The sequence below is a fragment of the Genypterus blacodes genome, unplaced genomic scaffold (genome assembly GCF_046128005.1).
Source record: "Genypterus blacodes isolate CSIRO-AG114 ecotype Tasmania unplaced genomic scaffold, CSIRO-AGI_Gbla_v1 ptg000274l_1, whole genome shotgun sequence".
Lineage (NCBI taxonomy): Eukaryota > Metazoa > Chordata > Actinopteri > Ophidiiformes > Ophidiidae > Genypterus > Genypterus blacodes.
The window spans coordinates 146,710-170,051 of record NW_027467065.1 but is presented as its reverse complement, the minus strand read 5'-3'; the positions used below and the strand labels follow the sequence as shown (position 1 = coordinate 170,051).

Sequence of the window (23,342 nt, the reverse complement as noted above, 5' to 3'; positions counted from 1 at the left end):
AAATGTTCCAACTGTCACGTTATCTGCAGCTGCTGCCCCTGGTAATCAGCCACGCTATACATCATGCAGTCCCTTCCCTCACCAGCCTCCCCGCCCTCTAATTAGCTTGTTACCCCTGCTCTGCTCCTGATCCTCCACCTTTGGACACATTCTTCCTCTTCCTTCCCTCTGCACGCTGTCCTCTTTGACCCCCCCAACCACTCTCCCACCCCCCCATCCACCATTTTACATCCATTTCTTTCAAGCAAACGTCACTGCCGACCTCTCCCAACTATCCATTCGCAGCACCTCTCTGATTAGGCCTGTCACTGCTGAAGAGGGCACAGTAAGGCCCTGTGAAGAGCGAGCCAAGAGGACACACAGAGCCCCAGACACACAGACACACAGAGAGACAGAGAGACAGGGCGAAGTAACGCAGAATAGCTGCGCAGTGACGTAGCTTAATGCAGCTACGCTCTCATTGTGGGGGGAAAAAGGCCCCATGAACTGACTGGATGCAGCTGTTTAGGGCAGGGACTGATCAGACAGACACACACTGATTAATGACAGTCACCTGCACTGCCTTGCACAGAGTGTAGCAGAGTGCAGATCAACAGCAGCAGCGTGACTACACACACATGTTCAGTCACTGGATGTGGAAATTACCCACTGGAACTTGAGTTACACTGGGAGGGGGGAGGGGGGGAGGAGAGAGAGAGAGAGAGAGAGAGAGAGAGAGAGAGAGAGAGAGAGAGAGAGAGAGAGAGAGAGAGAGAGAGAGAGAGAGAGACTGACTTATGGAAGAAATATGGCCACTATAAAAAAAAAAAAAAAAGCCGCCACATGTTTTAGAGGAAACGTCATGAACTTCCAAGATCAGAGTTCATGATGGAAAGGAGACAAAGGAATACGACACATGGCGTTTGGGAAAAGCAGCGACAGCGAGGCGAATGGAGGAGAATGAAAGAGGAGACGGGTGAAAGAACAGAGAATAGATGTGCAAACCTTTGTAATCCAGTCAACAGCCACACCTTAAAGTGCCAGAGAGAATGAATGTGAACGTGAACAACACGGGGTTATCTGTTCTTAGGGAGGACAGAAACGGGGACAGCTGCGCCAAATGAAGATCACAACACGCTCATGTATCAAACACTTGTGCTGATATAACTTTGGAAGCCAGACAGCAATGACAGGCCCAGTTAAGTGGTGCGTTTAAAGACGGCTGCTGGGGCAAAACGTGGCGCGCAAGAGTTACACAAAAGCGTGTATCCAGACCCGCTGTAGGTCAGATAGCTGCTCTGATCTGTTTGCGAAATCTCCTCCTCACCCGCGAAACCTCTGACAGTCTGGCTCGGGCCGGGCTCCAGCAGAGGCTCAGAGGGACGAAGAGAGGGGGGAGGGAGGGGAGGGGGGGGAGATACAGAGGTGAGGGGTGACGAGGGGAAGAGTGTGTCGCTGCGTGCATGGCTGATTAGAAGCGATGTACGGTATGGTGAGGCAAACAAACTGAGGGGGAATAATATTATGAGAAAGAAGCTGGGCCGCGCTCACAGAAGGGGACAGAAAAAAAAATCAATAATTGATATTAACTGGATTGGAGTGTGGACGTATGAGTCAGGCCCGGGGTGAGAAACTGTCATGAATGGAGTAGAACACAGGCCAAAACATACAAATAGTGTAATTGGCTGCATAGTTCACCTCGCTCAGGGTGAGTGTGTGAGTGTGTGTGACTCCCCGGGATCACTAAATCAGGAAAAAGAATGAGCCTCATCACGTAGGATAATTCAGATCAACATATGATGATTGAATCGCAGAGAAAAAGCTCATAACTTTCCCACGGACTCGCACCACTGATGGATTAGCCGGCGTATCCACAATGGGACGCGTCCCCGTGACCGCAGGCCTTATTAGAACAAACGAGGTGAGGTGGGATTATTTATACACTACATAGTGTGTCAGCGGGAGGTCATTGTTGCATGATGTATCGCAATGATGTCCATCTGCTGCTTCTCCCGCTCGCTCCGGCCGGCACGCACAGCGTCGGGGGCCTGCGAGAAGTTAATGTGTGTCTGTGTGTGTGATCGCAGCGCTTTGGGAATCAGGTGATAACTGGAATGTGCGGTTTTGGTTTTAGGGCAAAGTGAGGCGATTAGGAAACAGAGAAGAAAAGCAAAAACTGTCTCTGCCTTCTTTGAAATGGAGTCTGAGGCCAAGAAATGTTGCGTCGGGAGGCCACATAAAGAGCAAAAATGATCTTAATGGGCCCAATTATGTGGAAACAATATGCCTGTCTCACATTTGTGGATCCCGTGTTTGCTCGCAGCTTTTTTCCCCTCTGCAGTTTGTGCTGTGGCAACAATAACAACACAACAAACATCCTGCAGCTTCCCTTGTCAGACGGTGCGTAATAGGACACATTCAGACCTTTGTGCAGTTGTGTGAGGAAGCACAGCGCCGCTCCAAACTCTGCTGACAGCTGGGGTGAGACCTGTTGCCCCCTAGCGAGCGAACCCGGAACAGCAACTTGGCGTCAAACTTCCACAAAAACAACAACACAAACACGGACAAGTAAAGGATCAATTTGTTTTATTCTATTTATAGTAACATTGTTTTTTATTCCCGGCACAAGACAAGAGGAGAGGCGATCTCAGAGATAATGTGTCCCTGCTTTATAAAGCCTTTTTGGTGAAGAGCCGGCCACTTAAATACATTAAAACACAAATCCTACACATCTATACTTTACCCATATAGTCCTCTAAGTTGTTTCCTTTGCTGGCACTTGTTTCATACGTAGGTGTGTGTGTGTGTGTGTGTATAGACGCACAGGTGAGACCATGTTTCAAACCATAATCCATTGATTTAACAACAAAAAAAGGACACAACAGTTCATTCTTTATGTAATGAGACACATAAGGAGATTATTATGGCACAAACACAACATCTGGGCTTTAACAGAAGGGACTAAATACACACGTGTCTGGTGAGCAGCTTCAGTAGGGACGATGTGTGTGCGTGAGTGTGTGTGAAGCTACAGGACAGTTCAGCATAGAACAAAGAAGGAGTGGCCAGACCACATTAAGGCTTAAATCAAAGCCACGCGTCCCCGCTGCTTTAAAAAGGCTGTAACACACTGATATTAGAGCCCATCACCTTCAGTGTTTGGCCCGTCGGTCTGCAGGATCACGAGGAACCCCTTTGGTCTCTGAACAGGAGCGAATGTGGAAACGTAGCTGATTACACATGAAACAGAGACAGGTGAGGATGAAAGCCAGTGTGTGTGCAGTCACCGGGTCAATACCGTGTGCCGGCACAAAAGAGAAACCGCTGTGATGTCAGAGATAAGAGGCGTCTCTATGGTAACAGACATGCATGGACTCATACAGACACGCGCCTGAACGCCGGGCGGGTTGAGTATCTGTGCCGGGTGTTCAGAGCTCGGTGGTGAGCTGCCCGCCGCTCTGGATGACCCTCATGACGGACTGGACCACATCAGACGTGGTGCCCTGCCCTCCGATGTCCGCCGTGTGCAACTGCAAGCAAAGCAAACCCACAGATCAATAAGGATTAGGCTAATTTGACATCAAATGAATCGCCTGTCATGCCAGCAGGGGAGGGGTTGTTATGTTAACATGTTTTTACGACAGATATCATCTCTCTACATGTCTGCCAGAGAAGCCTGCTGAGTGATGAGTAACACATTAGGCTGGTTAATTAGCTCAGCTACAGCGATGACACGGCGACACGAGACGCCACATAGCTAAACATTTCCTCTGAACATTGTGTGAAACGGCATGATGAATGCTTTGTGTTGGGAAATGTGCCAGAGGGCCACAAAGCTTACGGGAGACACAATAGAAGTGAGATTTATGGCAGGTGAGAGGAGGAGACTGTCAGTGAAAGAGAACCTACCCTGGTTTCATTCATGGTGGTGAGAACAGCATTCCGGATCAAACTGGCGTAGCCGTTAAGCCTGCAGGCACACAACAGAACAAATTGCTTTGAGAACCGAAACCGGACGATATTACCGCCCAGTAGGAAATCTTTGTACGCGTGCCAATAAGGGACGACATGCAAACGAGCACAATGCTGCATCTCAACGCAGCCACGCCGGACTGGCAGCTCTTACTGAAGGTGGTCCAGCATCATGCAGCTGGCCAGGAGCATGGCGGTGGGATTGGCGACGTTCTTGTTGGCGATACTCTTCCCCGTGTTTCTGGTGGCCTGAGGGATTCAAAGGAACACGAGAGGAGAGATGAGAAGCGTGTTCTCCCTCAGACGTTGTGCCGCTGACAGCCAGGCACGCTCACCGTTTCAAACACGGCGTAGTCGGTGCCGTAGTTGGCGCCGGGCACCAGGCCGGGTCCTCCCACCAGGCCGGCACACACGTTGCTCACCACGTTACCGTACAGGTTGGGCATCACCATGACGTCAAACTGCTCAGGTTTGGACACCAGCTAGAACACACACACACACACACACACACACAGACAGAGACAGGGTGAAGAGTTTAGGTTCAGGCTTAATCCTCATCAACACAGGAAGGTCCAGGCCCGCATGGCGTACCTGCATGGTGGTGTTGTCCACGATCATGCTGTCAAACGTGATGTCTGGGTAGCCAGAGGCCACCTCCCTGCAGCACTGCAGGAACAAGCCGTCGCCAAGCTTCCTGTGGGGAGGGAAGACCAGGGTCACATGACAAGGACACAAGCGACTCAACATGAAGGGCTCTGGAGGGCAGTACATTAACCGCTACAGCCTCACTCACATGATGTTGGCCTTGTGCACGGCCGTGACCCGGCTGCGACCCGTTTCCCGGGCCAGGCGGAAGGCATAGTCAGCGATCCTCAGGGAGTTGTTCCTGGTGATGATTTTCAGACTCTCCACAACCCCCGACACGCTCTGAAAGACAGAGAAGACCACCGGTGAACACAGAACCAGCTGGTCCCTCTGGTCTAGTTTGATCTCCTGTAGTGTTTTGATTGCTGTTGACCTTTACTCCGAACGTTCAATCTGCTATTGAAGTTTTGTTTTGCAAATACATTATAATTTTGCTGTACTTAATTTGTGTGCGGCTTGTGCCTCAATCTCATCTGACAAGGGACCGGGAGGAGAGTTGGGGTGTGGAGAACAAAGGACAGGAAGGAGAGAGAGAGAGAAAGGAGAGAGAGAGGAGTGTACAGTGGAGGAATGCAAGCATGCGAGCCAGCAGCAGCCTATAGTAGCGATCGCGTGTCTGCTCCGTCTGACCTCGTGCTCCAGACTGCTGTACTCTCCCTCCGTGTTCTCCCTGATGATCATGATGTCGATGTTCTTGTGGCGGGTCTGGACCCCAGGGAGCGACTGGCAGTGCATCACATTGGCAAACAGGTCCAGGCTGGTACTGTTGATACACAAGCAGAGGTTCAGCTGACATAAAGACGCACAAAAGACCAAATTATGGGAGATATGTCGCCCATCTGAATACAAAGGGAACTCTTACCGAAGGAGATTGTTCCTGGATTTGACGGAGGGTGGCATGGTGTGTATGGTTTCTATGTTACCTATCAGGGGAAGGACAGCATCGTGTTTTCATTTGGTCTCACATTCTCCTCAGAGCCAAGCCGATTAAAGGCTGGTGAGGGGTTAATCTGCAAACCTTTGAGGGCAACTCCGTTACGCCTGATGGCAGTGATGGCATTATTGATGTCCTCCTCCGTCTCCAGGGCAGAGTTGACGTGCACCACCTCAAAGTCCACAGGGACACAACTGAACCTGCAGCACCACAGGGGGGACCGCAACAATCAGGAACAGGATCTCATGAGGCCAAGAACCAACTGTGGATCGATGTGACCCACCTGAACACTTCTCTGACATGGTTGAGCAGCTCTGGACCGATCCCGTCTCCGGGTATGAGGGTCACAGTGTGTCGGCCTCCATACTTAGCGGGAGGCGGCTGAAACGGTCCAGGTTACAACACACTTTACACACTTTAATGATGAAACCAGACTGTTAGCTTACTTACCACAGAATGATGTAACTTTACAAGTGAGTGTGAAATACAGAAATGTTCAGTACGACCACATAGATCACCTTAAGCATGTTTGGAGTCAGTGCAAGTTTAAATTCTTACTGTAGTGCAATCAAATACACTTAAGAATGTTAGAGAGTCATAACGTACTTGATTGACAGTTAGTTGGCTCAGAAGAAAAGGTACGTAACTGAGAGAGAGAGAGAGAGTGTGTGTGTGTGTGTGTGTGTGTGTGTGTGTGTGTGTGTGTGTGTGTCTGTGTGTGTGTGTGTGTGTGTGTGTGTGTGTGTGTGTTCCTGAGCATTCCAGCTTAAAATAACTCCTTGCTAGTCGGCCCTCTGTGTGGACTAGAAACAAGATGGCGTGTTACAGCTTCCTAGAGTGCTGCTGTGTTGTATAATCAATATCTTAAGGTCGTTCCTATGTGAAGGTGAAGGTGATATGGTGATGTCGTGTAAACTCAGAATCCACACCAGTCAGCTACTTACAATGTTTCCCTGTTGATGCAGACGGACAGCAGGAAGAGCAGAAGGACAAGGATGAGTTAGAGAGATGGAGCGTAATAATGTTACACCTCAGATACAGATACACACACACACACACACACACACACACACACTGTTACACCCACTCACATACACAGTAGAGCCTGACACACACACTCTGTAATTAACCAGATGTTACTGGACTATAGTGACATGACAATAGGTTACACACAGTTTGGCGATTTGCTTATTTAGCTGCTGTTTGGTGACATTTAGAAAAGAACAGAATCTCTCCCATCACTCTACTCACTGAGCTCCACGAGGAGAAAGCACGGGCACATTTTGGGAATGTGTCGTTACGGACTGAAGCACTTGGCTTGATAAAGAAAATATAAAGAAGAGAGTGACAGTGACATTTTCACTAAGAGGAGGAACTGCAAACATCAGAACATTTTCCAAATCTAGTATTACTGAAATGATGTTTTTATGTAACATTATTAAAAAAGTTCATGCACAACCAAATAGTGTCCAACACATTCTGATTTATTTATTCTTACTCAGGATTATCAACATTGGCATCAGGCTCTAACAGAGTTAAACAGAGTACAGGAGCCCCAACAAACACCCAAAGTTTACCAAAAGTCTGGAAGTGAAACGATGAGCGAGCAGCAGTGAATAACAACCGGTCAACATCAAAACAGCTGATCTGATTTACTCACCTTATGCGTGGATTTCTCTCTGTGACCCGCCGATGACGCTCCAAACACCTGGAATGGGAAGTTGGGAGATACATAACGCGAGTTTTTAGTTTGATCAGTCAGCAGGAGTGCTGAATAGTTTATAATAACACAGTAAAAACAAATGACACATGAAGGGGGCGGAGTCTCGCTAGCTTGCTAATATTAACTAACCAAATGACCTTGTGTTCAAAAGTAATAATGGCGTTTTCTTTACGAGCCGCTCAACGTCGCTCGCTGCAGCCATGACAGAAACTAAACCAGGGCGCCCCGTCTTACTTTGGCCGTGTTTCCCAGTCGTCCACCCCAGAAAGGTTTGATGAGTCTGGACATCGACATCACTGCAGAGGGAGCGGCCATTTTGATGAGGAAGCGGCGCTGGCGGGGACGCGCACGCTAAAGCCTCGTCGTGCTCGCGCCTGCTGTGCGTTTACCATTAAACTGCTGTGCGTTTATCCATTAAAACTCAATAAGAGGAAATAAGCGACATATAACGCCCATTTTTTTTTCCTAAAATATTAAAACTTCATTGAATAATAGATCAAGAGGAAAATAAATACATTATTGCCACAAACGTTTCGCCTTCTATAGAAAAATAAATAAAATTGAAAAAAAAAGACGTATAAAAGGCTCATGAATGCCTCAGTGACATTGCGCTGTTTTCATTTCCGGTGTTACAATATGTACATTTATTAATATAATTTATTTTGTTACCATTTATTTTATTTTTTTTGCAATTAGTTTTTTTTGAAGCAGATATTGTATATGACATTGTGCATACAGGTGTAGGGCATTTTGGAGATCATTTTTTATATAAAAAGAGGGGAAAGAGGAGATAGAGAGATAGAGAGAAGGGAGGAAGGTTGTGATATCCCTACTATTGTTGTTGAACTTTATACATAGACCCTGAGGTAGAGTACAAGTGGGCTGGAGTTGCAATGATGTCATAGGGTACATACAGAACTTGGATGAAGGATGAAGTCAAACAGCAATGTAGGCTAGTACAAATCGCATCATAGGTTGTGATAGAGAGAGAGAGAGAGAGAGATAGGGGAGAAAAAAACAGGAAAGATATTTTGTACCATCAACATAGAAGTATTTTCACCCTGAAAACATACAAATATATCCTCCAGGATAAAGTCAAGAAGCTAAACAAATGTTGGCAATTTTGCAGGATAATTGCAAGATACTAAAACGTGTCCCGTTTGTCTGATTAGATGCGGGACATTTGCAGGATGTAAACGATGTTTAAGTAAATGACCCCCGGTTAAGTGAGTTGCCTGTCACGTGGCCCTCCTCGCGCAGACTCAGTGGCACCGCTGATTGCACGGGATGTTAGGGAATCACGGAAGATCCGGAAGACAGATGGAATACATGTAACTCTCGCTCGCTTCGGTGTCGATAGTGGACCATTAAGCCTTTTAGGAGATGGAAAAGCGTGTGTGTTTGCCTGTGTGAGTATGTCGCTTCACGGACGGTCGAGTTACTCCACGAAAGCGTCGCTGAGAAAACAGCGCAAGAAATAGAAATAGTCACAAAGTCCCGTGTGGCAGAAGCAACAAGCTCGCGCTCACCGTGTGAAGTCATTACCAGCTAGCTTCGAGAAGAAACCCCGCTGCAGCTCTTTGACACGAAGGTTCGTATGTTGTCTCTACTGTCATGCCGGTGTTCATTGTAATGTTGTCAGTGGAAATGCAGTACAGTTTTGTCATTTCTACACAGATTTACGTCCCAGGCCCGACCTTTGTGTTGCTGCTTTGCATTGCCACAACAATTTGCAGTCATTGCTAAAGATCCCCTCACTTCTTCATCGAGCCAAACACCGTCTGTTTGTACTTGTGTTCAGGTGTGTGAGCTGGTGAATCATGAGACTAACAGGTGAGTTGGGATGTTACTTGAATGGAGATGTGTGGACTACTTGAATTGTCCCTAATGTCCTAATCCTGATTGTCCTCCTGGTCCCGGAGCAGGACCCCTGAGAGTCCTGGCTGTGGTGCTGCTGGTGGGGATCACCTGGCTGCTGGCCAACGCCCTGTTTGGAGGTGATGGTGCGTCATCAGTGCGTTACTTCTTCAGTGGTACGGACCAGGAGATGTGACTCTCTAAAGCAGATCTGTTTGATGTGAGATGATGCCATGTGATTAAGGTCAGGAAATGTTTTGTTGTGTGTTTTTCAGGATCAAGTGAAGAGACGACGCCCGGTAAGTAAAGGAACGCAGCTGCCATCAGTTCATCCGTTCATCCATCCGTTCATCCATCAGTTCTCTAGCCCACTTCAATTGATCGACCAACTTTATTTGTATAAGTTTTGACATAGAAAATGCAAAACAAACACTAGACACAACAGCCTCACCTCATCACACTGATTGCGTGCAGACTGAACAGGATGCCAGGCTCCACGCAAACTAACTTCACCTTTACATTGTGGGCTGTATGACATTACTTTACATTACAGGCGCTTTCATCCAAAGCGACTACCAATTATTGCAGGGCAGCCATTATTCGGCGCCCTGGAGCAGTTGGGGGTGCGGTGCCTTGCTCAGGGGCACCTCGGCAGTGCCCTGGAGGCAAATCCTTAGCGACTGAGCTACTGCCTCACGGTCATGGTGTAACGTCCTCCCGTCACTTACTTACTTGTGTGTGTGTGTGTGTGTGTGTGTGTGTGTGTGTGTGTGTGTGTGTGTGTGTGTGTGTGTGTGTGTGTGTGTGTTTCCCCAGAGCCTCATCCTCGGAGGTATAAGTGTGGACTTGTAGCTCCCTGTCCCCCCAAACACTTGGCCTTCCGTCTGGTGTCTGGAGCCGCCAACGTCATCGGCCCCAAAATCTGTCTGGAGGACAAAATGTGAGAACAGAGCTCATTCCTGACAGGACAGCTCTCTCTCTCTATCTCTGTCTCTCTCTCTCTCTCTCTCTCTCTCTGTCTCTGTCTCCTCTTCTCATTCCTGCTCTCTCTCTCCTCTTCTCTGTCCTGATCTCTCTCTCCCTCTCTCCTGCTCTCTCTCCTCTTCTCTCTCTCCCTCCCTCCCTCTCTCTCCTCTTCTCCCTCCCTCTCTCCTCTTCTCTCTCTCTCCTGCTCCCTCCCGCTCTCTCTCTCCTGCTCTCTCTCTTGTTTTCACACGCTGTTCTTTTCTCTCCTCCGTGCTGTCCCATCCAGGCCTCTGCGTCTGTCTGAGGAGCATGAATGCAAGTATTCCATCTGTCTGTCCCTCATTCCTTTCCTTTGGTCTCCTAGCCCCCTTCTTTGCGTCGCACTCTTAGATTAGCCGACCTAGACAAACCTAAACGTGCAGAGTGAGGACGTCGGCGCTCTCCTTCCCTGCTCTCGTCTCCTCCTGAAGCTCTCCTGCTCTCGTCTCTCTCCTAGGTTGGTGAGCAGCGTGAAGAACAACGTGGGCCGCGGCCTCAACATAGCTTTAGTGAACGGTAAGCGGGTCAGAGTCCGTCAGGTTATTAACTGAGACTTCTATTACCTCTTACATCATTCTAACACCCGCCTCTTGTTTCTGTGCCGCAGGAGTGACGGGAGAACTCTTGGACAGCAGGAACTTTGATATGTGGGCCGGAGGTAATGAAAGCCAGAGAGCCGTCTAACACATCTGGTCCAGATGTAACTGTAACAGGCTCTAAACTCAGCTTCTTGGCTCACTCCTCTCTCCATTCTCAGATGTTTCAGATCTGTTGAAGTTCCTCCGGCCGCTCCATGAAGGAACTCTTGTGTTTGTGGCTTCTTTTGATGATGCCGCCACAAAGTAAGACTCTGTGATATGATGTCAGTTCCACTTTTAAAGCTCCTCATTTCCCCATAAAGGCACTTAATAGGAACCATTACAGCTTTAAGTTAACAGATACATTCCAAGTGTATGACCTAAGTGTGAAATAGTTCATGTTATAGTCAGAGAAGTGCAACAATCAGGGCAGAATGCAGCTTAAAGCATCGTTTTCCCACAAATGTGGTGCCGTTCCCGTGTAAGTGAGTCTGTGTTCACTTCCTGCAGCTCAGCGTTGCTCTATTGATTCCCTTCCATCTGAGCCCTGCTGCTCGTCCAGAACGCTCCGTCTCACTTGATGACCATCTACCCTGTATATTCATTTTCCTGCTCCAGGTTGAATGACGAGTCCCGGCGTCTGTTTGAGGACCTGGGCAGCACGGCGGTGAAGGAGCTGGCCTTCAGGGACAGCTGGGTGTTTGTCGGGGCCAAAGGCATTGAGAATAAGAGCCCCTTTGAGCAGGTACGTTACCATTACTGAGGCTGAACACATGCCGATGGTACAGTCCACAGTCACTGATACGTGACGGCTCGGGTGACGGCGGCGCTTATGTGGCCCCCGTGTGGTAATTTAGCCAAAAGGCCAGCGATCACATGAACGGCACTGTTTACAGTAGAAAGTAAGGCCGCCATGTAAAATTCAGTGAACCTAAGAGTGAGAGGGGGGAGAGAGAGAGGGGGAGAGAGGGAGAGGGAGGGAGAGGGAGAGGGAGAGAGAGAGATATGCTTCTTCCTGTGTTTGTCAGAATAACACTTTAATGACTGATGAAGCACTAAAGAATAGGGAGCATCCTGTCTGTTGACGATGCATTCAGGCTCTTGTCTGAGTTTGTCGGTCTGATAACCTTTAGTTTGCTTTGGGATCCATTTATGTTCAGTCACTCCAACCCCAACCGGTTCAATGTGCGTCTTTATTATTTATGATCTCAGTCATAAATGGCTTATCATCATGTGCCTAGGAGCCTCGCGTGTGGCCCCGCCCCTTTGTGTTCAGCATGCACAGCTGTAGTTTGTTGACAGCAGTGTGTTTGTCTCCATCAGCGGATGAAGAACAGTAAGATCAACAACAAGTATGAAGGCTGGCCTGAGTCGCTGGAGATGGACGGCTGTATTCCTATGCGGCCGCCCCTGGAGGGTTAAACCCTGCCTGGTACTTCATGATGATGAGGATGAAGAAGCACACACAGTAGCACCTGGAGTCACAGTGGATCTGAAGGGCCGTTACCTAGCCGACAAACTGGGCCAACGACTTCACTTCTCTGGAGCTGTCAGAGGCACGAGCTGACTGTAGAGATGATATTTTATTGGGAATTTATATATCTTGAATTTGCTGGAACCTGTTAATGGACCTGTTTTTAGCTGGAGAACGCGGAGGAGGGCCAAGGAAGCGTCAGAGGACAAACCATGAATGACCAAAGTGCAACAGTGACCAGAGAAGGAGTCCGTCTCCCTAAGCCATTGTAGGAAAAGAGCTATTCTGTCTTGAAAGTGAGTCTGTCTGTAGTGTGTGTGTGTGTGTTTCTGTGTGTGTCAATATTGTGTGCTGGAGTCAAAGGGATGACATTTAAGGGTTCAGCAGGCAAAACACACACCTAACTGGTTTACACTAAGGCAATGGAGAACTTAACTCAGATCAGCAGGAGAGCTGCACTAACTAGGTACTAGAGAAGAAGAAGAAGAAGAAGTCCCGCTAAGCATCTGGGCTCATGGACTGATTTTATATTTAAATCTGTTAATATATTTTCATTGTGTGATGTATTTGTTTTCTTTTGATGGTGTGTGTTTGTGCGTCGTGTTAGCTTCATCATGTCCTCTGATCCTGACGCAGAGCAGCCGTGGCTCGACTTAGTGTTTACACATTTTTTGCCGACACATTTCTGAAGAATTTGGCTTGGGGCTCACCGCTTTGCTAATGAAGCCTAATTGCAGAGCGCGGCATGGCATCATCTGTGTTTGTTCTTGTAACACCACCCGGTCCTCTGATGGTGTCACCAGCCCCAAGTCCTTCATTCTGTTTTTTGTTTTTTTTTAATATTAAGCTTCTTGTGTTTAGTGGGTGTGTTCTTTTTTTCTCCAGAATTTTATATGATCTGTCTGATCTCTCTGGCAAGTTTAAACCTGCCAGACATTGGTTAATTATGTTATTTGGAGGCGATGGTAGCTGCCTTTGTCTGGAGTTCATTATATCATCATGTTTATCCTAAAAAGCTTCCACTCTTTGTTTTGTATCCTTACAATAATGCTCATCCCTGTAAACATTTATGTGGTGTTTTGTTTCTTTTTAATGTCCTGAATCAGCTGGCGTACACGGCGGCGTACACCAGAGGGCGACAGAGTCAATATCTTCGCCAGGGTTACTCGGTTCATTGTGCTCAGGGCTTTTACATTGGTAAGCATATGCTGCGAGGGGGATAAACGTGAGGACAGCTGCTCTCGTGACAAAGTATCATGTCTCTGTATTCATGCAATAGCAAAGGTTTTAACATAATCATTAAAAACTCCATTGTTTTTAGTCCGAGTGTCTTATTTGATCATGAGGCCTTCCAGTTGTGTTTTCCAGTGGTGCGTTTAGGGACGAATTGTGTATATTTTATGGCAGTGCAACTCGATTTGTTGAGCTGCCAGCATGTTCTGTTTAAAGCTTAACGTCATTGGATGAGATTTATTAAATCACCTGGCCCATTGCCCAGTAGTGACTGACTGATTCTTAATTTTGCATCTGGCCCATACCACGCACGGTTAGAAATAAATTTACTAATGTGTGACAAATGATAAAATTAGTGTCCTTAAAAGCAATAAAATGTGAAATAAGCTCCCTTTTAAATAGTTCCAATAGATAATGGTAATGCACGGGATCTGGTCTTAGTAAATGCTCCATTTTTGTTTAGTTTTTTAAACCTTTTTTACAACAGCACAGTAACAAATACAGCGCCATCCGCCATAGACACTAGCTGTACGGGGGGGAGGGGGCGGCGACAACCCTAGGCCTGAACTTGGAAAGGGGGGGTTTACGAGGGGCACGCGAAGGCAGCATTAAAAAATCACATGCCAAACCCTGTACAGCACGCGCGCGTCGAACTGCTGCCCTCCAGTGGCCAAACGGGGAACAAGCACGTTTTTTTTTTTGTTCGCACGGTTATGAGCCACTGTGGCGAGTGGCGAGCGGGCGACCCGAGCGCGCGCTGCTGTGCTGTGTACACCACAAACACCAAGCGGGCTGCTGGGAGCTCGCGCGCTGTACAGTACAATGATGAAGATGCGTTGCGGGTCACGTTTGAATCCGACTGAATGGCTGAAAGGCGCAGGAGCGAGCAGCGAGCGAACGGAGCAGTAAATCAGAGGCGAGCATCGTCTGGAGCGGCGCACGGAGCAGGCGACGCCGACAGCGCCGCGGCTCGCACACACGCAGAGGCTCGACGGCTCCGGTGGGGATTTTCAAACCGACGGGACCACCACAAAGATTAAACAACGTCCAGAGGAAACGTGACGACGCCGGGAGATATTTTTTTTTAGCCTTTTTCCATATATATTCTAACATTTTTTGTATGCAAATACGAGTGTAAAAATCCGCTAGTAACATTTGTAAATAGGAGATTCTCCGTAGCGCAGGTTTGAGTGAGTTAGCGTGCTACCAGGGCGGCGTTTGTGATGTGGAAGCGATGAGATGAGATGTTACATTCAGGTGAGTGCTTTCTGTTCGTATATATCTTTACAGTACAAAGACTCATTTGCATATTCTAGTGGAATTCCAACAGCGTGGTTCCCATGGACACAAATGTATGTTTTTGTCCTGTGTGTTTCTGCACCAAGACGGCTGTGATGGGCTATTCACCCTCTTCTCTCTCTCCCTCTGTGTGTGTGCGTGCGTGTGTGTGTGTGTAGTGACACACACTGAGAAGGGGAAACACTTCAGTCAGCTGCATGCTCGCCGTTTGGCTCAATGGCCCTCAGACTGTCAGCGCTCAGCCCATCATCATCATCATCTGTATGATTTGGCAGTCTGAGATTTAGTGGGTTTTGATTTACGAGTGTGTCATCTCTCCTCTTCCTGCATGGTGATTGTACTTTCATTCTCCCTCTGATTCCACGGCCTTTACAAAGTCAGCTGAGCTCCCAGCAAGCCAATGGCTGCACTACCTGGTCGGCAGTCTCTGTTGTTTATGCTGTAGCCTATAAATAACATACATTCATTGGATTTTGCTTCAGAGCCTGTTAGTACTGCAAACCCAGTCAGATGGCAGATTCCTTCACTTAAAGTGGCCTTGGCATGGTTGATCTATCAGAGAAGTGGAATCATCCGACACATCCACATGCCGCCCACACCCATTTGTGTGTTTTCAGTAGCCGGAGTGAATGGATTAACCCTGTGAAGTCTCAGCTTTCACTAACAGCTTCATGCTGACGCTTTTATGAATGACCGCTGGCTCATAACGCAGAGGTAAGCAGCAATAATCACCTGCCAGGGCCGATGGTGAACTTTTAAAGGTCCCTGACAAGCAAGCAGAAACGAGTATTGTGTTGGAAATGAGGCCGGCTTGTGTCACACACAAACAGAAACAGGACCGGGGGGTTGTAGAGGCTCGTCTTACTTCATCTTCATCGTTTGTCATGTACACAACAGCCGAGTACATCCTAACGTACTGAATGTACTTACATGTAGCACATTAGTGATACCATCAAAGTAACAAGGTGATGCTATCAAACTAAGAAGTGATGTCATCCACTGAACCCCACAGTGATATCACATGTAGATGTTATGAAACTCCATCTCTGCCCTCACATCAGTGGATCCTGCCCTCCCTACTTGATTGTAGAGCTGTGTGTGTGTTTGTTGTGTGGAGTTGAGACGAGTTAATCGCCTCCAAAAGCTCCTAAAACACACACTTCTGCTTTTAACTGCCAATTCCATGTTCAGTTAGCTGTTCTGATCCGCATCACCATATAGTTGTCATCAATGGATCCACCCTTGCACCCCCCCCGGCCCCCCTTAATGACATCATGCTTGATTGGATGTTACTGTGATTGCCGTAGCAACCCTCCATAATGACATCATGATTTGCTTTTTTGTCGGCGCTGTTGTGTTCCATAAATACTGGATTGGCAGGCTGAGCCAACATCATACAGGAGGCTGGCAAGATAAGGTAAAGACGCCTACAGGGCCGTGCTGAGGGGGGCAGGGCGGGATGGGGGGGCAGGGGAGGCTGGGGTTAGAGGGGGGGAAGGGGGTGGAAGTACCAGGGGAGGTAGGATGTTACAGGAGGGTCGACAAATCTGCAGAACATGACCTCAGTCTCCATATCAGTAATGTAAGGATCCAAACGGCGAGTGTCACCCTAAATGTATTGACGTTCTGTAGGCATTTAGAGTCAAAACCCTCTGGGAGCGACACGGCGGCGAACTCCAAACACAGACGGGCCGGCTGGCTCCTAAAAAGGCCAACGACTGTGCCAGGCGGTGATGGCAGCCGTCATGAGGTCACAGCTCAGAGGAGATCACAGCTCAGTGGGGGATCTGGACGCCGCTCTGATGTTTATTCACTTTAGGATGGCGGCGGAGTCCTCCTTCATATCTGACTCATTATGGAGCCTCGACTCACCTGAGATGAGATCAGTGATGTTTGATACGGGACAGCTTTGAGAGAAGAGAAAAGGAGGTTACATAACAGTGTCTCTCTCTCTCTCTCTCTCTCTCCCTCTGTCAGTGAACAGTACTCTGTGTGTGCTACCTACACTCTGCTCTCCCATGCTTGACCTGGATCGGACAAAAGTGCCCGTTGTGTTTCCTGCTTTTGAATCGGCCTCTAATGGGGAAGAGAGTCATTGTGTGTTTGATTCCAGCGCCGCCGGAGCGTTTGATGGTTCTCACTCCAGCGCAGCAAAAAGCAACATGTGCTGATCCACACATCCCGCAAAGGGTTAATAGTGGAGTGATGCGCTCATATCTTTATTAACAGAGAGACTTCCTCCTGTGTCAGCGTTAAAAGGCAGCATCAGCGTCAGAGCCTGGACTCTCTGGGCTGAGAGCTTCCTCCTCCTGTCTCTTAATGTGTGATGTCAGCCTCTAAAAGCACATCGCTGACCTCTGACCTGCTCCTCTGCCCGGCCTGGGTGTTGTTGTTAGGTCTCAGTCTGGTCTTCAGCTCAGGCTCGGGCTCGGGCTCGGGCTCGGGCTCGGGCTCAGGCTCAGGCTCAGGCTCAGGTTCAGGCTCAGGCTCAGGCTCAGGCTCAGGCTCAGGCTCAGGCTCAGGCTCAGACTCAGACTCAGGCTCAGGCTCAGGCTCAGGCTCAGGCTCAGACTCAGGCTCAGGCTCAGACTCAGGCTCAGGCTCAGGCTCAGGCTCAGGCAGAGCAGCGACGGCTCCGTATCGACCCGGGAGGATTTTGGCAGCGGTTTGTGGCTCTGGTGCCGTTTCTGCTTTGGTTCTTCCACATTAAGGCTTCATCATGTGTTTACACCTCCGAGGGGCTGAGGATGATTGATGAAGACGAGGAGCAGAACGTCTACTGGGACATTTCTTCACCCAAAATTTGAAGTCAATGTTTGTCTGCTGATCGACACAAACGACACACGTCTTCTCTTCTTGTTGGACTGAGTCTGATTGAGGACCAAAGCTCACTCAGGCTCAGTCTAGTGAGTCTCTATGTGTAAGAGGCTGTAGTTAGTAACTTCATCAGAATGCAGAAGAGAATCAACTAACTGAACTAGTAATTCTTGAATGATTTACGAGCGGTGTGTGTTTGTGGCCTTCAGTCTGTGGCAGCAGGTTTGATGTGTGGCTCAGATGAAGAGCAGCGGCCCCTCCTCATCCTCACCCTGCACCAGCAACACTGGAAACTATTCCTATGCTAATGTAATCTCTCCTCTCCTCTCCTCTCCTCTCCTCTCTGTCCTCTCTCTCCTCTCCTCTCCTCTCCTCTCCTCTCCTCTCCTCTCCTCTCCTCTCCTCTCCTCTCCCCTCCCCTCTCCCCTCCCCCCTCCCCCCTCTCCCCTCCACTGTAGCTGTTTTTGTTCAGGCAGTATTTCAGCCATAGTCGCTGCTTTCATTCACACAAACATTGGCACATATTTTATCAGGCAAAATCCCCCCAGTCCCCTTTTTGTCTGTGTCGCCCCCCCCTCTCTTTATCTCCCTCTTGTTCTCTTTCACACACACATTTTTCCCACCCCTTCTACTCGCCAGCCCCCCCTCGCTCCATCTCTCCTTCCCTCCCCCCTCCCTCTCTCTCTCTCCCTCTCTCTCTCTCTCTCTCTGCTCCCTGTTTGAATATGTGTTGGGTGCTTTTGCTCCCTTCCTGTCCCCCTCGCCACTTTTTATTCCCTCTTTTCATCTACACACCCCCTCTCTCGCAAAAACGGCACTGTCTGCGTACACACACACACACACACACACACACACACACACACGCTGGCTCTCCCATTGTCTGCCCGCCTAATTTCCACCCAGCGCTCTCAGGGGATTAATGTTTGTATCCCAAAAGTAAAGGGATGAAAAAGCGCGAGAGGTTTGCAGTGTGTTTGTTGGGTTTGGAGCTCGTTCACTGAGACAGAGTGTGTATGTGTGTGTGTGTGTGTGTGTGTGTGTGTGTGTGTGTGTGTGTGTGTGTAATTGACATCACTCTCCTTCTTCCCACTCTTCAAACTTTTACACATTGATGCCACAAAGTTTCAGGGCAAAGAAACCAAATCGATTTCTGCAGACAGAATTAGAACTCTCTGCTCCGGCGGCCGTGAAGCTAAAGACGTCACCCTGATTTCCTCTGCTCACCTCAGAGACGGTTGGGCCCTTGCAGGTGTTGTGCACGTGTACACAGGCCTGGAGGGGAAGACAGTCTGTCCTCTCCTCTCCCTTGAAGACACCAGGACTCTGTCTCCTGCATCTGCTGCTCAAACAAGACGACATCGTCCTCGTCTCAAGCTTTGATTAAGCTTTAACTTGATCTTCAATTTGGTGGCATTTTGGTCCAAACTGAGTGAATCACATAAACTGTAGTTCACTGTTCACATTTTAAAGAGTCTAAAGCTGTTAAAGTTCAGCTGGATGGCAGAACTCCAGAGCTCAGTCTGTCATAATCACAGCTTGCCTTCAGCTGGTGAAAATTCCTAAAGCGAAAGTATGTATGTATGAACCTGTCGGTGTGGGATTGCGTGTGTGTTTGTGAAGCCGACTGGCAGGAGGAGGAGGAGGAGGGTGTGAGAGACATAGCGATGGGGTTGGACGTGTTTGATGTGCTGTGATAACTCTGTCCGGTATGCAGCTTTCATGGGAACTCCTTGCCCTGGGGGACAGAGTCCAATAAGCTCCTGTTTAAAGGAGAACTTCCCTTTGCTTTATTGCCGGTTTCCCCCCATGACGCCCCCCTCACTTCCTGTTAGCCTTTACCTTTCTGTCCCGGGCCTTCACTGTACTCACTCTGATCCATTTCTCTCTGCTCCTGTCTGGTTTGGGAGAGGGAACAGAACAGGTACTCCCGGTCCTCTTCCTACGCCTCAGCAAAGTTCTCACCGCTGGCTGGTTTGGTGTTTAGTGTTGACGGAGGTGTGTGTGTGTGTGTGTGTGTGGTGTTTTGGGAGGAGACCATCTGAACGACGCGAGGACACGACGTTTCAGAGATGAGCCTCGTCTGCAGAATGTGACTGAACTGGAATCCCGTCTTGTTCTCTTCCTCCCGGCTGTTTTTTGCTCTCATATCAGCCCATTGTGTTTGTAATGTGAGTGACAGCTTCTAACATCATGTGTCAAAGCCTCTCGCTCTCTGTCTCCGGGGGGAACGAGCTTGACATGAGCGTTAATGAGTGAGTTATAGACCAGATAATAGCCACTGTGAGCCGCCGCCGCTGCGTGTTGCTGCTGCTGGGTCCAGCTCATTAAGACTAAAGGAGTCTGGACCTGCTGCTGGGAACCAAACCCTCCTGTCTCTGAAGGACGCATTCCAGGGGACAAGGAAGGAAGGACGCTGCTGCTGCATCTGTGTTCAGGCCTCCCACCCAAGGGCGCCTGGGAACCCTAGACCAGGGAGACCCCCCACCCCCCCTGTGTTCAGAACCTGGACTGAGCCTTTTGTCAAATTCAAACCAACAACAGCCACTTAGTCAAAGCACCTCAGGCAGCCTGTTTGGTGTTAATGCTCACTTCCTGCTTCAGTGTGTGTGTCACTGGCAAGGAGAGGAGCCATGACACCCAGGAATAGAGGTGAATGTGAAGGGAAGACACACACACACTCACACACACTCACACACACGCACACACACACACACACACACACACACACACACACACACACACACACACACACACACACACACACACACACACACAAAGTGATTGAAGGGTGTCAGCTGTGTCAGAGGTTTCCGGGTTTTCAGGAGGCACAGTTCAGGTTCTCAGACCAGCGGACCTGTCGCGGCTTCGCTGACGTCACACGCGTTTCCGTGGCGACCTGCAGGCCGGAGCAGCGATGGCGTCAGGGCGCGTAGATGCAGAGTCACGTGGCGGAGGTTTTGACGCGTTTGAACGTGGTTTCTTTGTTTGGTTTGTGTTCGCACCGCGCCCGCGACTCTTCTCACGTGAAACAGATCTGACGTCATTGAAGTCTTGGTAAGAACGCCACGCCCCCTTTCACGAGGCTGGGATTGTTTTTGGGGCAAGTTTGAAGGCGATCGGAATGATGCGCGTTACAACTCCGGACAAACAAACAGAGACACACACGCAGCTCTACGATGACTTCATAGTAGGAGGAACTCTTTAAGTTACTAATGAATTGATTGTTTGTTGTTGATATAAAATTCCTTTTCATTGATTCGCTGTAAGCCGGATTTTACCATCGCAACTCAGACAATGTACAGCATGTGTAGGCTCCACAATGACGTCAGAGTGTAGAGTGTAGAGTGTAGAGACGGGACCCCCCCCCCCTGCTGCGTCACACCGGGGTCCATTTGGATGCTGGTGCTGAGGCTGATCCCAGGCTGGGTTGTTGTTGTTGTTGGTGTGTGTGAGCCCGGTTGGTTGTTGCAGCTCTGCAGCAGTCGCTTCTGTCCGATTCAACAATCCCTCTGCTTATGAATTATTCACACTGAACCGGCCCATAGTTCATCATCCATATTTAATGGTCAGGATCACATACTCCTCCTATCTGCAGCTTTCTGTCGACTAATGGAGCCGCCGGACACAGGTTCAGCTGCGAGACGCTCATAAATGTACACTTGATGGTTTATGATGTCATACGTTATGGTAGACTTGATCTTTGACGCCTCCAGCATGTAAACGTTACAGAGATGAGGCTTGTGTTTGTTCAGGTAACAGATTTCCTGGTTGCTGAGCTTTAAAGGGTTCACCAGTTGAGGATCTAACCCTAACCCTAACCCTTCTTGTCGTTGTAAATCATAACAGGCCGTCTGAAGTCTCTCATCAAACCTCACCTCATCCTATCTGAATATTAATGTTGTGTTCTTTCTTGCAGGATCTGCTTGGAGAGTGACTGTGCCTTCCACCAGCGTCCCAGACTTGAGAGATGACTTGCAGTTTCCTTTGGTTAGTAATGCACCAAAGTGAGGCCTGAAGAAGAGGATGTAGGTGTAGGAGATGCTGAGAAGGAGAGTGAGGACAGAAACCAGTGTCCACCCACTGTGGTCTCACCCTCACATGCAAGCTTAGAGCGTCTCAGGGAAGGAGAGACAGACAGGGGGTTTGGGTTGCCGAGCCTTCAGACACCTGCAGCCTCAGCAGGACCTCCTGACAAGACTAGAACGAGTCAGAGAGGGACTACAGAAGACGAAAGAGACGGGGACTGACAGAGGAGCAAAGGTTTGGAGGAGGAGGAGGAGAAGGTGGAGGAGGAGGAGCGGGGAAGGCGGGTCCCAATGGCTACTGACCCGGGAGAACCCACGGGCACAGAGGACTCCTCTGAGAAACCTGATGGGCAGAGGGAGGAGGGCATAGAGCGGGAAGGCAGGGCCGGCCCTCAGGCGGGGAGGACGCACAGCAACCCTCCTGACGTCCTCTCCTCTAAGAGCCATGAGAGGAGAGAGATGGGAGGAGAGGACGGAGAACCTCATGGAGAAGGAGGAGGAGCAGGGAGCGAGGCCGGCCGAGGGGCTCTGGATACTCCTCCTCCCAGCTCCTCGTCTCTCTCCACGCCCTCCTTAGCAGTTGCTTGTGGTCAGACGGGGCTGAGGAGGGAGAAGCGCTTCTTCAGGAAGAGCGTGGAGATTTGCGAGGAGGACGACGAGGTGGAGGAGCCCCCACAGGTGCCGCACAGCGCCCCGCACCTGGACCTGTGCTCCTCAGACTCGGTCTTCACCAGCAGCACCCAGCAGCAAGGAGCCGCCTCAGCCTGTGTGGCGCTGGGCCATGACCCGTCCTGCCCCGATTCCAGCCAGGAGCCGGGGAAGGAGGCCCCTGCCGCCTCGCCCTCACACAGGGTCAAGCAGAGGGACCGCGAGCTAGAGGAGGAGGCAGAGATGAAGGCTGTGGCCACTTCTCCCGGAGGCAGGTTCCTCAAGTTTGACATTGAACTTGGCCGAGGAGCATTCAAGACGGTGTACAAAGGCCTGGACACGGAGACCTGGGTGGAGGTGGCCTGGTGTGAGCTTCAGGTGAGTTCACACAACGCTGTTAGATAATAAATGAATATATCCTACATGTGCATAAATAGAAAGGGAATCAAACATGAACACTTCAGGTAGAGACGACGTGTAAGAGGCCCTGCTGCACTCAGAGAGCTTCCCTCTCTGACAATCGGACAAGCTCAGCACGTTTCCTGCTTCTTTATTCATACGGTGAAGCTGAGAGGAGAGCAGGAGGAAGAGGAGCGGCGGGGGGGCCTGTAGTTAGACGGTACAATACTCAAGCACAGAGTACAATCAGATACCAGGGCCGTGTTGTTAAGGCCGTCCCGTTATAAACAAAGAGTCCTGAATTACACATCCAGTCAGTCATAACTCAGTCGGACTCTTCACCGGTGCAAATCAATAAGGGTTGTATTATTTACATTGTGTTGTAGATGAAGCAGGGGCGCTCCTCGCCGCTGTGAAGGCCGATTGTGTTTTCCTTTAGTCAGGCTGTCATAATTATGTCCATGTTTAAAGGCTCCGTGTCTCCTTTGCCTCTGTAATGTAATGAAGTATGATGTCATGTATACGGGGGTCTGGGTTTGGTTGTGTTTGATCGTAGAACAAACACGCTGGCTGTAGTACATGTAGGCGAGGTAACAATCAGCTCAGTGTGACAGAGCGCTTGTGTCATATACGTTGACATTGTGAACATAATGAAGCGTAATGGAGTTGTGGAAGTCTTTACATAGGCAGCCTGATGTTGTTACGCCGAGAAGTGTAGGCAACATTGAACAATCAGTGGTGGGAGGAGAAATGC

The 23,342-nt window shown here is 49.2% G+C and overlaps 3 protein-coding genes across 14 annotated transcripts in view; 2 read left to right on the top strand and 1 right to left on the bottom strand.

Annotated features, from left to right (window-relative positions):
- Positions 1-2,550: 2,550 nt before the first annotated feature.
- On the bottom strand, positions 2,551-7,602 carry idh3g (isocitrate dehydrogenase (NAD(+)) 3 non-catalytic subunit gamma). Of its 2 annotated transcripts, XM_076171882.1 has the most exons (13): positions 7,488-7,602; positions 7,191-7,238; positions 6,773-6,847; positions 5,814-5,911; positions 5,615-5,730; positions 5,459-5,519; positions 5,227-5,359; positions 4,745-4,878; positions 4,543-4,645; positions 4,287-4,433; positions 4,106-4,200; positions 3,889-3,949; positions 2,551-3,509 (listed from the first exon to the last, which is right to left on the bottom strand). In XM_076171882.1, exons 1-13 carry the CDS (start codon positions 7,566-7,568, stop codon positions 3,408-3,410), a joined length of 1,254 nt encoding a protein of 417 aa, XP_076027997.1. In that variant the 5' UTR covers positions 7,569-7,602; the 3' UTR covers positions 2,551-3,407. The 2 variants fall into 2 exon arrangements, with proteins under 2 accessions (XP_076027997.1, XP_076027998.1); XM_076171883.1 differs by lacking the exon at positions 6,773-6,847.
- A 911-nt stretch (positions 7,603-8,513) lies between these two features.
- On the top strand, positions 8,514-13,487 carry fam3a (FAM3 metabolism regulating signaling molecule A). Of its 3 annotated transcripts, none has more exons than XM_076171886.1 (10): positions 8,514-8,844; positions 9,055-9,086; positions 9,179-9,286; positions 9,386-9,409; positions 9,927-10,050; positions 10,573-10,631; positions 10,723-10,773; positions 10,873-10,957; positions 11,312-11,438; positions 12,017-13,487. In XM_076171886.1, the coding sequence occupies exons 2-10, from the start codon at positions 9,074-9,076 to the stop codon at positions 12,113-12,115; spliced, it is 690 nt and encodes a 229-aa protein (XP_076028001.1). In that variant the 5' UTR covers positions 8,514-8,844; positions 9,055-9,073; the 3' UTR covers positions 12,116-13,487. The 3 variants fall into 3 exon arrangements, with proteins under 3 accessions (XP_076028001.1, XP_076028002.1, XP_076028000.1); XM_076171887.1 differs by having other exon boundaries at positions 8,931-9,086; positions 9,179-9,256; XM_076171885.1 differs by having other exon boundaries at positions 8,515-8,844; positions 8,931-9,086.
- A 646-nt stretch (positions 13,488-14,133) lies between these two features.
- wnk3 (WNK lysine deficient protein kinase 3) overlaps positions 14,134-23,342 on the top strand; it is a 32,768-nt gene continuing 23,559 nt past the window's right edge. For 6 of the 9 annotated variants that reach the window (XM_076171893.1, XM_076171899.1, XM_076171897.1 and 3 more), the window contains exons 1-2: positions 14,134-14,657; positions 21,433-22,567. In XM_076171893.1, the coding sequence (XP_076028008.1) occupies positions 21,833-22,567 (735 nt within the window). In that variant the 5' untranslated portion in view covers positions 14,134-14,657; positions 21,433-21,832. Of the gene's footprint in view, positions 14,658-16,042; positions 16,117-20,079; positions 20,166-20,481; positions 20,571-21,432; positions 22,568-23,342 lie in introns of those variants that run through there. The other 3 variants (XM_076171891.1, XM_076171890.1, XM_076171892.1) reach the window with 3 other exon arrangements.

Bases quoted from the DNA above. Each gene is read 5' to 3' on its own strand.
- idh3g (XM_076171882.1), bottom strand. From the start codon at position 7,568: ATGGCCGCTCCCTCTGCAGTGATGTCGATGTCCAGACTCATCAAACCT. The intron at 5,520-5,614 runs GTTTGCAGATTA...TTCCCCTGATAG, and splicing joins TAACGGAGTTGCCCTCAAAG to GTAACATAGAAACCATACAC. The intron at 4,434-4,542 runs GTACGCCATGCG...TGTGTGTTCTAG, and splicing joins TGGACAACACCACCATGCAG to CTGGTGTCCAAACCTGAGCA.
- fam3a (XM_076171886.1), top strand. The intron at 9,287-9,385 runs GTACGGACCAGG...TGTGTTTTTCAG, and splicing joins AGTGCGTTACTTCTTCAGTG to GATCAAGTGAAGAGACGACG. The intron at 10,632-10,722 runs GTAAGCGGGTCA...TCTGTGCCGCAG, and splicing joins CAACATAGCTTTAGTGAACG to GAGTGACGGGAGAACTCTTG.